At 46.8% G+C, this 15,744-nt stretch overlaps 1 protein-coding gene across 3 annotated transcripts in view; it reads left to right on the top strand.

Moving 5' to 3' along the window:
* Window positions 1–15,744, top strand: part of SLC25A36 (solute carrier family 25 member 36) — a 1,333,693-nt gene that overhangs the window by 695,707 nt on the left and 622,242 nt on the right. For all 3 annotated transcript variants that reach the window (XM_069213671.1, XM_069213670.1, XM_069213672.1), the window contains one exon: window positions 2,568–2,634. In XM_069213671.1, the coding sequence (XP_069069772.1) occupies window positions 2,568–2,634 (67 nt within the window). The remainder of the gene's footprint in view (window positions 1–2,567; window positions 2,635–15,744) is intronic.

Raw genomic sequence — 15,744 nt, 5'->3', positions numbered from 1 at the left:
TATCCTACTCAGCATGGCGTTGATAAATGCATTGAAAAATCTGGAGAGGTTACTCTCTGAGACCCCTCCAGCTGCTGCTATGTCCCCTTGATAGCTCCCTGAGGCAAGTAGGTGGAGGGAGCATAATACCTGCACATGGGTGGGTATGCTATGAGTCCTATGTGTTGGGCGCTGCAGTATGGGTTGTAGCTCAGCTATCAGGTGAAGTATCATGGCTGAGTTCAACCTGTACTTCTCAAATATTTCCTCCTCAGTCTGGTCAAAAAGTGTAATGCGCACTCTGAAAATGAGCTCCTGTCTCCTCCTCCCACTCCTCAAACCTGCCAAGATCCTCATCCTCCTCGCCATGACGTAGAGTGCAGCCCTTGTGGAAAAGGGTCTGAGGCATTCTGGGCCTCTTTATATAGGTTGCACCTGGTCACCACCTGGTTTCACTTAGTGGTATTTTGCATGTGCAAAATGCCATCCTGCGAAAAATCGCAATTTGCGATTTTTTGATGCATCGAATTGCAACTTGGTTTTGCGAGTCGCATTTTGCGTCTCGCAATTTCATACTTGAAATACCGAATCGCTAATTGCGATTCTGTATTTCATGTCGCAAATTGCAAGACGCAAAATGCGACTTGCAAAACGAAGTCGCAACGGAAAAAAATGCTATTTTTGTGATTTCGTATTTTTGGTCCGCGAATGCCTTTCATGCATCGCAGACCGCGTTTTTGCATTCGCAAATGGCCAAATTTAGCGATTCGCACCGTTTGCAAATGCAAAAACGTTTAATACATCTGGCCCCAAATTCTTTGCCATTCTTTGTCTGAATAGGATCTGTCGGGTGATTCCTCACCTAACTTGATACCGCCGTGCTGATTCGTGCTGCTCTTCTCTTAGGATCCTATACAGGCTTTTACCAACCCTTTCGACCCAAATTATGTTCTTACAAATTGTTCGAACGCAGTTGGGTCCCTTATGGCAGCTTGTGTGTTGATGGGATGCAAAACCCAGTGCCTGATGTGAAAGTATTTTAATTGGTCTACCTCATTTAAACCAAAGTAATTTTTCATTGAGAAAAAGGCTATCTGCCCAGCATGAAAGTGATCAGAGAGTCCCACATTCCCTGTCCTGCCACGTTTAAAATTCTTCTTCAGGAGCAATTGTGTGATTTCGGAGTTGGGTTTTCAGGAAGGGAACGAAAGTGAATACTCGCCTCCTGATGGCTCTGTGAACTCCAGTACTGTTTTGATTTGCAGAGCCGAATAATCATTTTTGCGGTCTTTGGTGTTTCCCCATCCAAGCGAAATCCTATAGCCATCTGCCCACCACTGCCCTATCTATGTGTATCCATTCTGTGCACGACTGTTATGCTCATTATTCAACTATAAAATTGAGATATGCAGCATTGTAGTATCTAATTATCTCAGGGCAGGCTATATCCCCCGTTTAATGTGGTTCTATGAAGATCGTACTGTAGTTTAGTTTTACCTTACATTTTTCCAGTTAGATTCTTTGAATTTCCCGTTTAGTGTACTGCGCCTACAGGCACATCTGATTTAGTTTCGATATGACTGAGCAGTATGATCAAGGATGGGGCAATTTTTATATGCACTGCACATTATAAATACGCATTCCCCAACATTTTGGAACAAACCTATTTAAAAACTTCCATTAGCTTTTTAAATAGTGCCTGACTACAAGTGTGAATTTAGAATATGCGTTTCCAGTATAGGTTTTCAGCAATGCATGTCCATGTTTTATTTATGTTTTGAACCTCCTTACCTCGCCGCACGATAATGATCAGGTAATTTTCCCCTCATTTACCCTCAGACTTGTTATCTCTTAAACGTCCCACGTACTGTGTAGTCTCCACTCGCCCGGAGGCGGCGGTCCTCTTCTCTAGCCCTCTAGGTGGTTGAAGTTTGAGAGAGGCTCTTTTGTTTTTTATTTTTACTGTAATTAACATTACCATAAATACTGTCTGAACGGTTCAGTCTCTAGCTTATTTTATTTTGAGGCAGCATATAGGGCTTATGTGCAGCAGTAGAGCATCCCCAAAAATTAATTCGTAATATATAATTTTTTGTTGCACGGTTTTGTTTTGTGTGAAAGATTACATTATGAAAACAGCTACCATGTGCATGGATTCTTCTCTTATAATAAAAGTATTACTGTTTTTGTATTTGCCAAACGTTATTACTGTGTGCAGCAATGACATCACATTGTAGTAAATATGTTTTGCGTAGCTATAAAGATATATCTATATAGATATACATCTATATATCGTGTAATATAATGTATAATAATATCAGTTCAATCATTTTATGTGGTTTCTTCATGTAAAGAGTCGCGTAAATATTATAGAACCGGTTTACAAGAACATGTACTAAAAGATTATTATTATGCAAGAGTTTACACTTTGACTGCGTGGACTTCAAGCAAGTTCTGTAGTGCCTGCGTGAATCACTTTTAGATATTTTAGATAACGTTCTTCACTTCTTATGTTACACTTGCCTTAAACTTTTAATTTGTGCTTATCTCCTCTGTATTAAACTTCTGATTTTATAATGTTCATTCAGGTTTTACTGCAATAACGGCAACCAATCCCATATGGCTCATAAAGACCCGGTTACAACTTGATGCAAGGTAAAGAACTACAGTTGATTTATATTAAGCTCTTAAATATAACCAGCAAAGGTATAAAAGCTGCAACCCAAGCCTCTATTGCGATGCTGCAATCTGCATTGCTCTGTAGAACATGGATGGATTAGTTTTGAAGGTGAGTATATACTTGTTGGTAAATTGATTCTATAGATCATGTCTTTGGTGGCAAGTCCAGGATACCCAATAACAGGTGCGAGGAATGCGGTTTTTCTTTTAAGTTTCATACTTGAATGGCTAGTCGTTACTTCCTTCTCTGTGTAGGCTATATTTTTTTTGATTTTTAGGTTGTGTCACTCTTTAACTTGTGCATTCTTAACTTGTGGATATCATCTGTCACCATGTCCTTTTGGCATTGGGATATTTTCCCAGTTCGTCAGTTCAAAAACAGGCAGAACATGCTTGTTATTTCTGCACGCCTAAGCCTCCTTATCAAGTATGAGCAGCATGCCTCCCTTTCTATACTTTTATTTCGATAGTATGGTGTGGACTTCCACTTATTTTTTCAGTATTCTTAGGCTTGTGGCTCAGTTTGTTGTTTTTTGCATACAATGGCTGCTCCACTACTGATATCAATATACTTCCTTTCAAAGTGGACTAGAATAGTCAAATCCTATGACAAGTGATCTCTTAGAGTAGACCTTGGCAACTTAGAATGCATCTATGCTTGGTCTGCGTCATACTAGTCTAATTGTTTTGAATAAGACATGTCCAGAGTATTGACTGATGATAAAGCAAGTGAACCGAGATTAGTACTTCATCCATGCTTGCTGCAGATTAACCCTTGATTTAGGGCAGCCTAGCACTTTGAGATAATTAGCTCCTAGTCCACCGTTCTTTCTAGCCACTCAGGGCTATGTATCTGGCTTATGTACGTCATCTTCCTTATAACTCGAACACCATCATCAGATGATGTCTCTCTGCACGCTGTTGTAACATGTCTTTATGAGGACTTGATTCTTCCTCAGCCAGACATTGTTACAAGACTTTCTTCTCCCTATTATAGATAAAATAGGCCTGAGTAGAAGTGAAGCAGTACATTATTTGTGATTGTTTCCTAGACCCAGCACACAAATTACCCACCATTCACCATTATTAGTGCAACTTCATCCTTTGATTGTTTCATTTGTTTGCTGATCAATGACCTGATAATAGTAACTGTTAAGGTCTCCTTATGGTAAATTATCTGGCTATTGTTCAGGAGCATTGTGGTGCAGGCCTACTCCATTCTTCTCATTTCTATCTTTCCCATGGTTACTTCAAATGCCTACTTCAAAAGTTCAAAATCCTTCACCACTCTTCCAGGGGTGAGCTACTTTCATTTACATTTCCCATAGTTTGAGTTGAGTAACAGTTGAATCCTCCTTGATATGCCATTCACCCATTGAAATGCAGAGTTAACACTTTTAACAGGTGAGCTACCCATAACTTTTTGTTTCTGTCTCTTGGTTCCAATACCGATTATTAGCAGAATTTAACCTCCAATATTTATGTTTTACAGTCTCACTTCTAAACAATTCTTTGTCTACCTATGCTTTACTAATGGGTGTTTTAACAAAAAGCGTGTTACGTTTTATAATGGTTATTTTTAAGTTGTTTAAAATTGCAAATATATGTAATGAATTGAGTTTCCATTGGTGACCTACCAGGATTAAGTCTAGCAATATGAGATCATTGGCATACATGAGGATCCTCATAATTTGGAGCAGAACAATGTAGAATGTGCTTGAGTTTTGTGGGAGACTTGAATGTAGGGAGAAATGAATATGAGGCCAACAGTCAGTGTAAGACCGTTTGCTAGTCTTCTCTTCTGAATATTTTTTTTTTGATTTCCCATTTGCATTTTAACCCAATTGCCTTTGTGATACTCTGCTAGTAACATTAACAAACAACAAGGAATACCCGTAAAATTTTACCCAAAGGATATTGTTAGCTACATAGTCAAATGTGATACAAATGAGTATGGTCGCTGCAAAACCTTTTGAGTCTCATGATTTATTTTTTAGAGACCAGTCAGAAAGCGATTATCAATCCTGAAGCACCAAGCCTAAAACCCAGTTAGCCCCCCTTATAATACACTTTGTTGCTCCACTGCTTCAGCTGGCTGAAAAGCTACTTAGTGAATAGTTCTCCTGTTAAATCAAGTAAAGCTTGAAAGCTAACCAGGTAATAAATAGGGCTGTTATAGCAACAGAAAAGATCACCCCCTCCTGACAAGACTGACTTATTTTAATTATGTACAGATTGTCAATTGGTTACTAAATATTGATGCACACTCAAGATGTGCTTTGTATACTGTTACGGGGATCCTGCCAAGGCCCTGTACCCTTAACAATTGGATCTCTCTTGTCTTTCTACCTGTGAGAGGGTACGCCAACAAAACATTTTTCATCACATCTGAATATGCTGTTCTGATCCTGACAGGTGACAGATTCTGCAACAGTGAATCCCATTGCTCCAGTAGATCCTAACTTCCTGGGATCTCCCTCATGTCAGCCTCTTAGTCACCAGGCTCACGTTCAAGTGACAGCTCTATTCATGCTGGTTGGGCACTTGTCAAATCCCTTTGAACTCACCCTGATCTCCAGGAACTAATACTATATCAGACATAATTTTCACTGCACCTGACAGTAGGGACGTTTGGTGCTGAAGTGGCTGCATTGTTCCTTTACTTTTGATGGGACAATCACAACTCACACAAGCCAAAGCTGCCTTGGTAATAAAAACCATAGAGGGGAACATACCCATGCGCAAGATGTCACATGTAGAAACAATAACACTGCATTCACATCCCCACAGGACCCCCACACAACGTCACCGGAGAAGAGGTGCCAGCAACATCCAGTCCCCCCCGAAGAGGCCCACAGTGATGACAGCAGCTCTGCACGCCTGGATCAGGATGACCAACCTGGCCCATCCGGGACCTCCGGACAGTCGCTGACCCAGGCACAGTCCCATACCACCACAGAGCCTCCCCCTTCAGGAAACACCACCACAGCACCCACCCAGCAGGCCCATCCCTCTGTCCCCAGGACACATCAATCAGCAGTGTGTCCACCACTACAGGGACCCCAGGCAACCCCACAAACACAGGACAATCAGGGACATGGGGTCAGTGGCAGTGGGAACACGGTTCAGGGGACAGAGGCACAGGACAACAGGGAAGCTGGGAGGACTGTTGTGCGACAGGGGGAGGACAGGCCCAGGGAACCGACTCTCCACGAGGCACTCACCAACATTCTGGGAGCATACCACCATTCCCAGGAGACCTTGGGCCAGATACTGGCCAAGTTGCAGGAGACCCAGCGGCTGCAGGTGGGCCAGTACCTGGGGATCAGGGAGGACCTTAGGGACATCCACACCACCCTGGTCACCATTGCAGGGGTGCTGGCAGACCTGGCCAACACCATGAGGGAGGCAGTGGCACACCACCGGGCCCCTGACACTAGCCACACCGATGAACAGCCCTCCACCTCCGCTGACGCTAGTGGCCAGGAGGCCCCGCCACAGGACCAACAGGCCACCAGCACCCCTCCCCCTGCAGAAGGAGAACCACCACGCAAAAGGTCCCTGTGATCCAGGCAGAAGCCAGAGAACATTGCCAAGACCCTCGCCAGGAAATAAGACTCCCCTGAATGTCACCCTTGTGTCCCACTATGTCACCCTGTCCACATTGAATTACCATTGCCCCACTCCCTATGCCCCCTTGGACAATGCATCTGTGATACCAATAGACAGGACTCTATCCTGGACATGCCTCCATCATCAACCCAGCCCATTGCAATACCCCCTACACTTATTATCACATAAAGAAACACCTTTGGAACTAATACAAGTATGGAGTCTGTCAACTGATTGAAATATGTATTAGTTTAACAAGCTGTAAACATTGCAATTCAAATGTACAGTTCTATATACATAGATATGACCTGTAGTGGACAGCAGGAAACACACCAGGAGCCAGAGTGGGGCACAGATATCTGAAAATAGAGATGCCAAAGGGCACAGTAAGTGGCCATAGAATTTGAAAAATCAGGCTGCCATGTATAATGTCCAACACAAAACTGCAATGGAAGGTGAAGTTAAAGTGTCTTACCTGTGTGTCACTGGAAGTACTGTTGAATTATAGTTGTTCTGTTGTCCACATCCTCTTCCTCTGCCTCCTCTTCATCACTGTCCACATGCTCCACAGCTGCCACACGACCATCTCCAGCCTCGTCCTCCTGCAGAAAAGTCACCTGGCGTCTCAAGGGCAGGTTGTGCAACTTGCAACCATGATTTGGCACACCTTCTTGGATGAGTAGCACAGGGATCCACCTGTCAGATGGAGGCACCGGAATCTGGCCTTCAGGAGGCCAAAGGTGCGCTCAGTGATCCTCCTTGTTCACCCATGTGCCTCATTGTACCGTTCCTCTGTCAGATGGAGGCACCGGAATCTGGCCTTCAGGAGGCCAAAAGTGCGCTCAGTGATCCACCTTGTTCACCCATGGGCCTCATTGTACCGTTCCTCCTCCCTTGTGCTGGCATTCCTCACTGGGGTCAGTAGTCATGAGAGGTTGGGGTAACCAGAGTCACCTATAAATATCGAGGGATACCTGTTAGCTAGACACTCACCCTTAGGGCCAACCCCACACCCATATACCAACAGACACTGGGTGGGGACCATGGGCTCACCTATTAGCCACACCCTATGCCTCTGGAGTTGAGACATCACATATGGGATGCTGCTATTCATCAAGATAAAGGCATAATGCACAGATCCAGGATACTTTGCATTGACATGGGAGATGTACTGGTCCGCCAGGCACACTATCTGCACATTCAGAGAGTGAAAGCTCTTTCGATTTCTGAACACCTGTTCATTTCTCCGGGGTTAGGACACAAAGGCAATATGTGTACCATCAATAGCATCAATGATGTTGGGGATATGTCCCTGTGCATAGAAGTCAGCCTTCACTGTGGCCAAATCCTCCACCTGGGGGAATACGATGTAGCTGCGCATGTGTTTCATCAGAGCAGACAACACTCTGGTTTTGAGAACTTAGGCTGTGACATCTCTGCTGCCTCGGAAGGACCCACATGCCAAGAAATGGAGCACTGACAGGACCTGCACAAGAGGAGGGATACCAGTGGGGTGGCGGAGAGCTGAGATCAGGTCTGTCTCCAATTGTGCACACAGCTCATGGATTGTGGCTCTATGAAATCTGTAGGTTAGGATAATGTGCCTGTCCTCCATTGTCGCCAGGTCCACCAAGTGTCTGTACATGGGGGTATGTCTCCATCTCATATTCATCCTCCGCGGTTGAACTCTAGGGTGAAAAACTGTGAGCAGATGGTCATATTCAAACATGTACTCAGATTAATATGCCTTGCATTTTTTTACAGAAACAGTATGTGAACGTGTAGGTCCGTTGATGTGCCTATGTCTGCTGTGACGCGGTTAGGTGCCATGGCCTGCTCCCCCCTGAAATGGCGCCTGCCTGACCTGTGAGGAGGGACAAGTGGAAATGAGGTAATTCCGCTGACGACGTGCGCCGTTGCGGGAGGCGGTCGATGACCGCCGTGCAACACATCATTGGTTATCATTGGGGCCTAAGGGTTCCAGGAGCCAATGGTGATATATGCCGGCGGTAATGGTATGCACCACCGCGGACGTGACCGCCATTTTCTACCTGTTCACTCACTTGCTACCTGACCTTCAACAGGAGAGGACCTACACTGCAAGTGCTGCTGTGACCTGTGTCTGAAAGCGACCATGGCTCGAGTGTCTGGGGAAAGGGCCCCTGCCTTCACTTCCGAGGAGTTGGAGGGACTAGTGGATGGGGTCCTACCCCAGTAACCTTTACTTTATGGTCTTCCAGACAAATGGGTGAGTACACTGTGAGCAGGATGCGTGCGGCATGAATGTATGGAGTGCTGTGTGTGTAAGGCTCGTGTAGGTAGGGGGGCTGAGGGGTCCTGGTCAGAGGTAGGCAATGTCTGTGCGAAAGGGAATGGGAGGGATATGGTGGGCCATGAGTGTAACAGTCCGGACAGCATGACTAATATCTTTTCTTATGTATCTTTTTCTGCAGGTCAGTGCCCATCAGAAAAAGGGTATTTGGCGTGCCATCGCCAGGAAAGTGCGGACCCTGGTGGTCTTTGACAGGCAAAGCACCCACTGTCGAAAACGGTGGGAGGACCTGCGCCGCTGGGCAAGGAAGACGGTGGAGGACCAGCTGGGGATGGCCTCCCAACGAGCAAGGTGTGCCCATCGTACCCTGACCCCCCTGATGTTTTGTATCCTGGCGGTGGCCTATCCGGAGTTGGATGGGTGCTTGAAGGCATCACAGCAGCCACAAGGGGGTGAGTAGAGATTCAGAATCATGAAGTTGCACGCGCTGAGGTGTTACCTGGGTGGGGGATGTGGGTCTGTGGGTGCCCCTAGGCCAGGGCAAACTTGGCAGGGTAGGTTCCTTGATGGGCAAGCTCAGATGCACTCCAACCCCAATAATGCTAGTGGGCATCTACTACTGGGCAGGGTCCTGTGGGTTTCAGGTGTGCAGCTAATGGCGTTAGGCATTGTACCCCATGGCCTGGCGACTAGCATTGTAACTGGTATTGCATGGCCTAGTGCATAGGGCTGTTCCCTGTGAGTTGTGTACACTAACGATAGTGTTATTGCTGGCATTGACCAAGTGTATCCTCTGTCTCTCCCCCCCCCCTTTTTGTTTTGTCATCCTGTCCTTGTGTGCATTAGCATCATCTGGCGGATGAGCAGAAGCACCCACATGGGCCTAGAGGCCAAATCCACGGACGGTGAGGGCACCAGTGGGACGGAGGGCGAGGGGAGCACCACGACGGAGACAGGAGGGGACAGTTCTGACAGCGACACCTCCTCCGATGGAAACTCCCTGGCGGTGGCAGACACCTTTGTGCCCACCCCAACTACAGGTACAACCACCACCCCCGTACCAGCACTGCCCTCCCAGCAGCCCCTCAGCGAGTTTCCTGTGCCGGCTCACCCAGGAGGGTGTGCATCTCCTTCGCCCCAGGCACCTCAGGCCCTGCCCCAGTTAGCCCTGCTGCCCTGAGTGAGAAGGCTATTGACCTCCTCAGATCCCTCTCTGTTGGGCAGTTAACCATACTGAATGCTATCCAGGGTCTAGCAGGACATTTGCAACAAACAAATGTATTCCTGGAGGGCACTCACTCTGGCGTGGCGGCCCAACAGAGATCATTTCAGGCTCTGGCCAACTCACTGATGGCAGCCATTGTCCCTGTCTCTAGCCTTCCACCTCCAACTCCCTGTACCCAGTCCCATTCCCCTCAACCCCTGCCTATCCCAAGCATACCTTCAGACCTGCATGCACCCAAATCAACACACAGACGTGGCTCAGGCAAACACAAGCACCACACTTCATCCCACAGGCACTCACTCAGGCACCATCCAGATGCAGACACACCAACGTCTGCTGCCTCCACTGTGTCCCCCTCCTCCTTGTCGTCCACCTCCCTCCCAGTAGCGTCTCCACTCACACCTGCATACACTACATCCTCATCCACTACCTCCATCACCAGCACGCCTATAACTACACGCCCCTCACTGCCAGTCACCACCCCACATCCATGCACATGTCCCCTGTGTCCTCTCCCACTGTGTCTGTGCCCCCTCCTCCCAAAGTACACAAACGCAAGCACTCAGACACCCAACAGCCATCCACCTCAAGACAGCATCCAGCCCATGCACCTGCACCCAAACACAGCAGACAGACAACTCCTACAACCACTCCCTCTTCCTTCACTCCCAAACCTTCACCCTCTTCCAGCCCCAGTATCCCTAAAAGGCTTTTCCTCTCCACCCTTGACCTATCCCCTGCCCCTCTAACCCCTGCCCCCCCCCACCCCCCCTCGGTCCTTCACTTCGGGCCAGGGTGGGCAGAACCCAGGCCAGCACCTCAGCCACGCAGTCCACAGCCACTGTAGTTTCTGCAGCTACTGCATGTGTGAGTGTCTCTGACACCTGTCAGCGCAGCCAGTGTGCCTGTACCACCTGCCAGGGGCAAGAAGGGGCCGCCAGCTAGCAAGGGCTTGAAGGGAACACCAGCAGGCAAGGGGAAGGATGCACCACCAGCCAGCAAGGGCAAGGAAGCACCACCAGCTAGCAAGGAGGCACCACCAGCTAGCAAGGAGGCACCACCACCTGGCAGCAGCAAGGAGGCACCACCAGCGAGCAAGGGCAGAAAGGGAACACCAGCTGGCAGAAGCAAGGAGGCACCACCAAGGGCAGGAAGGGAACAACGCATGCGAAGGCCAATGTAAAAGGAACTAACGCCGCAGGTAGGATGGATCTGGTATCTGGGGCTGGAGCAGCATCTGGGCAAACAACACCAGCCAGGGCACTTCAGCTGTCCGAGGCTGCACGGGAAGGGCTGGAGCCTCCCCCCACCACTGACAGCACCACCACCTGCACCACTGCCAGCAGCAGCAGCCCCAGTGGGCAGCCGTCCGAGGCTGCAGGGGAAGGGCTGGAGCCTCCCAACACCACTGACAGCACCGCCACCTGCACCACTGCCAGCAGCACCACTGCCAGCAGCAGCAGCCCCAGTGGGCAGCTGTCCGAGGCTGCAGGGGAAGGGTTGGAGCCTCCCCCCACCACTGACAGCACTGCTTCTGCCACCTGCCACCACTGAGCAGCCGTCACCGCCGGCGAGCAGTGTGTAGTCGTGACTACATGGGCTGTAGTGCGTCTTGGCCCCTGCAACAACTGTAGGTGTGACACCCAGGTGAGAGACTGTGACTTTGCACCATCCAGGATCTGCATCACTGGGCACAAGGCCCCCTCCAGAACCAGTGGAAGAAGGCATCCACTCACACCCTCCTTGCCAGGATGAAGCACACTGGGCACAAGGCCACCTCCAGAACCAGTGAAAGAAGGCATCCACTCACCCTCTCCATGGCAGGATGAAGCACACTGGGCACAAGGCCCCCTCCAGAACCAGTGGAAGAAGGCATCCACTTGAGAGACTGTGACATTGCACTCCCCAGGAGAAAGCAGTGGGCAACCCACCCACTAGAGAGACTGTGGCCTTACACTCCCCAGGCAAGTCCTAAACCTAAACTAACACGGTTTCCGCGTTGCTGCATGAAACGGCTTTTTCACTTATTTGGCAGCCTCCTAGGAGAATTATTGAATCCTGCTGGGGCATCAAAGCCATAAAAGAGGAGGAAAGAACCATTTGAGCCTTTGGGACATGGTTGAGGCATTGAGTGAAGCTTTGGCTGATAGTTGCTTTTGTGACTGACCTGGATGAAGGAGACCCCATGTGCTTTAGAAAATCAAAGGCCCTGAGGAAGGTGGTGGCAATTTAATTAAGCACATTTTCGGTGTATGCCCACCGAAACGCGCGTTGGCTACTTCTTTGACATACCAGATCTAATGAGATATTGTTGGATTAACAAATACATAGAATGACTTTCTGGCAATATTTCCCTTTGATACTCTAATTGGATGTTTGACAACAAGCAACTTCATTGATGAATTTATGGACATTTAGGAGAGTGAGCATTCTGCTCTTGCGTTTATGAGTTACTTTAATAATTGTGTAAATATTATCAACTATATATATTTTTTTTGTGCATTTACTGTATGATCAGCTGAAAATATTGAGTTGTTTGATAAATTTTATTTCATTGTGAAAGGGTTTTACATATCTTATTATATCTTGTTGTCCTGTCTTGAGACGTTTGTGATATTGTCTGTGTCTATTTGTGTTATCTATGTTTTTCGTGTATATGGTGTGTTCTCTTTTGGGGTCATTGGGATTGTTATAGCTTATGTTTGTCATAACAAATAGGGGGTTGTGTACATTACATTTATCATTATTTAGTTTTCTTTTTGAATAATATTATTGTATTATTTTGTTCAGTATTAATAAATATTACCTTTGTTAAATATTTTCATTTTGTGAGCCTACTGTTTTGTGTGCATGGTATTATATAAGAGAGGGATGTTTTTATACCTCTGGCTTACACTCCCCAGGACCAAGCAAGTGGGCAAACCACCCACTAGAGAGACTGTGGCGTTGCACTCCCCAGGACATCGCAGAGGGCATATAGCCCCCCTCCAGGAGCTGTGGCGTTGTACCATCTTCCGGCTGAGGTGCCCCCTGTTTCCCTTCCCCCTGAGGTGCCTGTGTATCTTCGACCTGATGCCCCAGCAGTGTTCTCTCCGTATCGAGGCGGGAGTCAAGTGTGGCCTTGGCCTATGTGTTATGGCCCTGTGTAAGAGAAAGGACCTAGGCACACTATAACAATAAATTAACCATTACATTTTTAGAAATACACAATCCAACAATACATAATAAATAAAAAGACAATATAGAAAAAAGAACAACAAAGATCCCATAAGCACAATCAATCCGTCTTTAATATGGCGAAAGGCAGCGAAGAACAGCCAACACGTGTTTCGTCGTGGGGAGTATACTCCCTTTGACTTTTTCAAGGCTATAAAACATAACAAAAAGCAACATTTACCATTGAAAACAAAATAATTACAAGAAAGAACATCCATATATATGGTACAGACAACTGAAAATAGGTATCTCCCAAATCTCAATGGTATCCAAAATTTATATCAATAGCAGTTATATATACACACCACTTTGTAATTAGTTATATCTTATATGTACAAATTGATAATTAAACCTCACATCCGAAAAGTGAAAGTGATCAACCACAACACAAAAGTGCGAATGACTACAAAATGGTGAATATCAATGAGTAGTTGTCAATATAAACAAATGACTATCACCAGCAACCAAATAATGTGTGTATCCCCATATCATCACCTAAAATCAAACAATTCTAGAAAACATACCTCGCTGACATACTCAAAATTGATTCAAATACACCAACCAATAGGCGTTTAGAAGAACACTGTTGTACAAAAAAGATGTAATTAGTACCAAACTTACCATATAAAAAGTTAATCGAAATAGAAAACAAAATAAGATTATATGTGCACCACCAAAGACCCAAAGTGCAATATATTCAAATCACCTACCCGTTCGTCGCAAACTACTGTAATCAAAACATATGGCCCGCAAATCTATTCAAAACCTGAAATAAACCTGAAATAATCAAATATAGCACTCAAATCACCACCACTACAGACAAAACGGGGTTTAATTGCAATACTAATGCCCCTCTCAAACTCACCCACATAAGTTTTTCAAAGACCAGGAGTCCGAATATTCGGTTCCTCGTTTGCCCGATAAGCGTTTACCGCTGCCGCCATTGGTAAATGCTATTAAAACAAGCTGGTACGCGCATGTGAATCACAGCGCGACCACAGATCAGCACTACTGCTGACCTACGGCAGTGCACGGGCGCCATCTTAGAGTAAGACTGTGGCGTTGCACTCCCCAGGACATCGCAGAGGGCATATAGCCCCCCTCCAGGAGCTGTGGCGTTGTACCATCTTCCGGCTGAGGTGCCCCCTGTTTCCCTTCCCCCTGAGGTGCCTGTGTATCTTCGACCTGATGCCCCAGCAGTGTTCTCTCCGTATCGAGGCGGGAGTCAAGTGTGGCCTTGGCCTATGTGTTATGGCCCTGTGGGCCACAGACATTTTGGAGTGGGCATTGTCCCTCCATTTGTATATATTGTACATACTGTTTTGCGCTTTAAGGACGTATTTATCAAATTTTTCTATATTACACTCACTTTAATCAATTCCTTTTGTCCTTACATTATTCCTGAGGGTTACGGGGTGGATATGTGATGTTGTTGCATCTGTTTGTGTGTATGGTGTTGGTGGTGGGGTTGTTGCATGTGTGTGTGTCACTCTCTTTTTTCTCCCCCTCCCTTGTGTGCTAGGTGTGGTACTCACTGTGGTCGTCTTCGCCGCCGTTCGTGTTCCTGGTGTAGGAGGAGGTAGACCAGCAAGGAAAATATGTGCAACTCGGGCTACGTGGCGTTTTGGTTCTTCCTTGAGTGTCGAGAGGTGGGTCATTTACCTTCTGTGTACTGTTTTTACTGTGCTTTTGATGGCGTTGGTACCGCCCCGAGAAAGGTGGCGGATTGGCCTCTCATAATACAGTGGGCAGTACATTGTCTTCCGCCTGGCTGTTGGCGGTTACTGCTGCGGTACTTGTTGCTACCGCCCTGGCAGTCGGAGTGTTAAATTGGCTGTCTGTGATGGTTTCCGCCGTGGTCAAAATTCCATTTTCTTTACCACCGGCCTGTTGGCGGTATTACCGCCGCTTTATCACCGACCGCCAGAGTCGTAATGAGGGCCTTAATGCCTTATCTGCAGATGCCTATAGAAAACTGTATTAGAAAGAGGGACCTGTTGCTGTAAATTGCCAAATGAAGAAAGAACATCACCATCACATAGTTGGCTGAAAGTCAGGAGACCATTCCTCAGATGTCCCTGAAACCTTTATGAATACTATGAGGAAGATTGGTATTGTAACCCAAATGCATAAGCTGAATAAACAAGGTGATACTAGAAAGTATTCTCATAAAAGAGCTCCAGACAAGTTGGAAAACTTTAAGCATCTTGAAGCGGGTTTGCGGGTCCCAGCTGAAGTGGTCACTCCTCCTTGTTTTTCCTAAGTTTCCTGCCGAACTTGCCACCAAAAGTGAGGCCTTTTTCTGAGGGGCGGGCAACTCCACTAGCTGCAGTGCCCTGGGGGACTGTATCCTGAGGCTTGAGCCTTTGAGGCTCACCATCAGGTGTTAAAGTTCCTGCAGGGGGGAGGTGTGAAGCACCTCCATCAAAAGCAGGCTTTGTTTCTGGCCTCAGAGAGCACAAAGGCCCTCACCCCATGGGGTCAGAAACTTGTCTGCTAGTGGCAGGCTGGCACAGACCAGTCAGTCCTACACTAGAGGATTGGGTAAAATAAAGGGGGCATTTCTAAGATGCCCTCAGTGTGCTTTTTAGAATAAATCCAACACTGGCATCAGTGTGGGTTTATTGTGCTGAGAAGTTTGATACCAAACTTCCCAGTATACAGTGAAGCCATTATGGAACTGTGGAGTTTGTGATGACAAACTCCCAGAACATATACTTAATATGGCATCACTGCACTTACAATGTCTAAGAATGGACTG

Source organism: Pleurodeles waltl, chromosome 11, assembly GCF_031143425.1.
Source record: "Pleurodeles waltl isolate 20211129_DDA chromosome 11, aPleWal1.hap1.20221129, whole genome shotgun sequence".
NCBI lineage: Eukaryota > Metazoa > Chordata > Amphibia > Caudata > Salamandridae > Pleurodeles > Pleurodeles waltl.
Note: the sequence above shows the minus strand (reverse complement) of the source record. Positions and strands in the feature narration are given on the sequence as shown.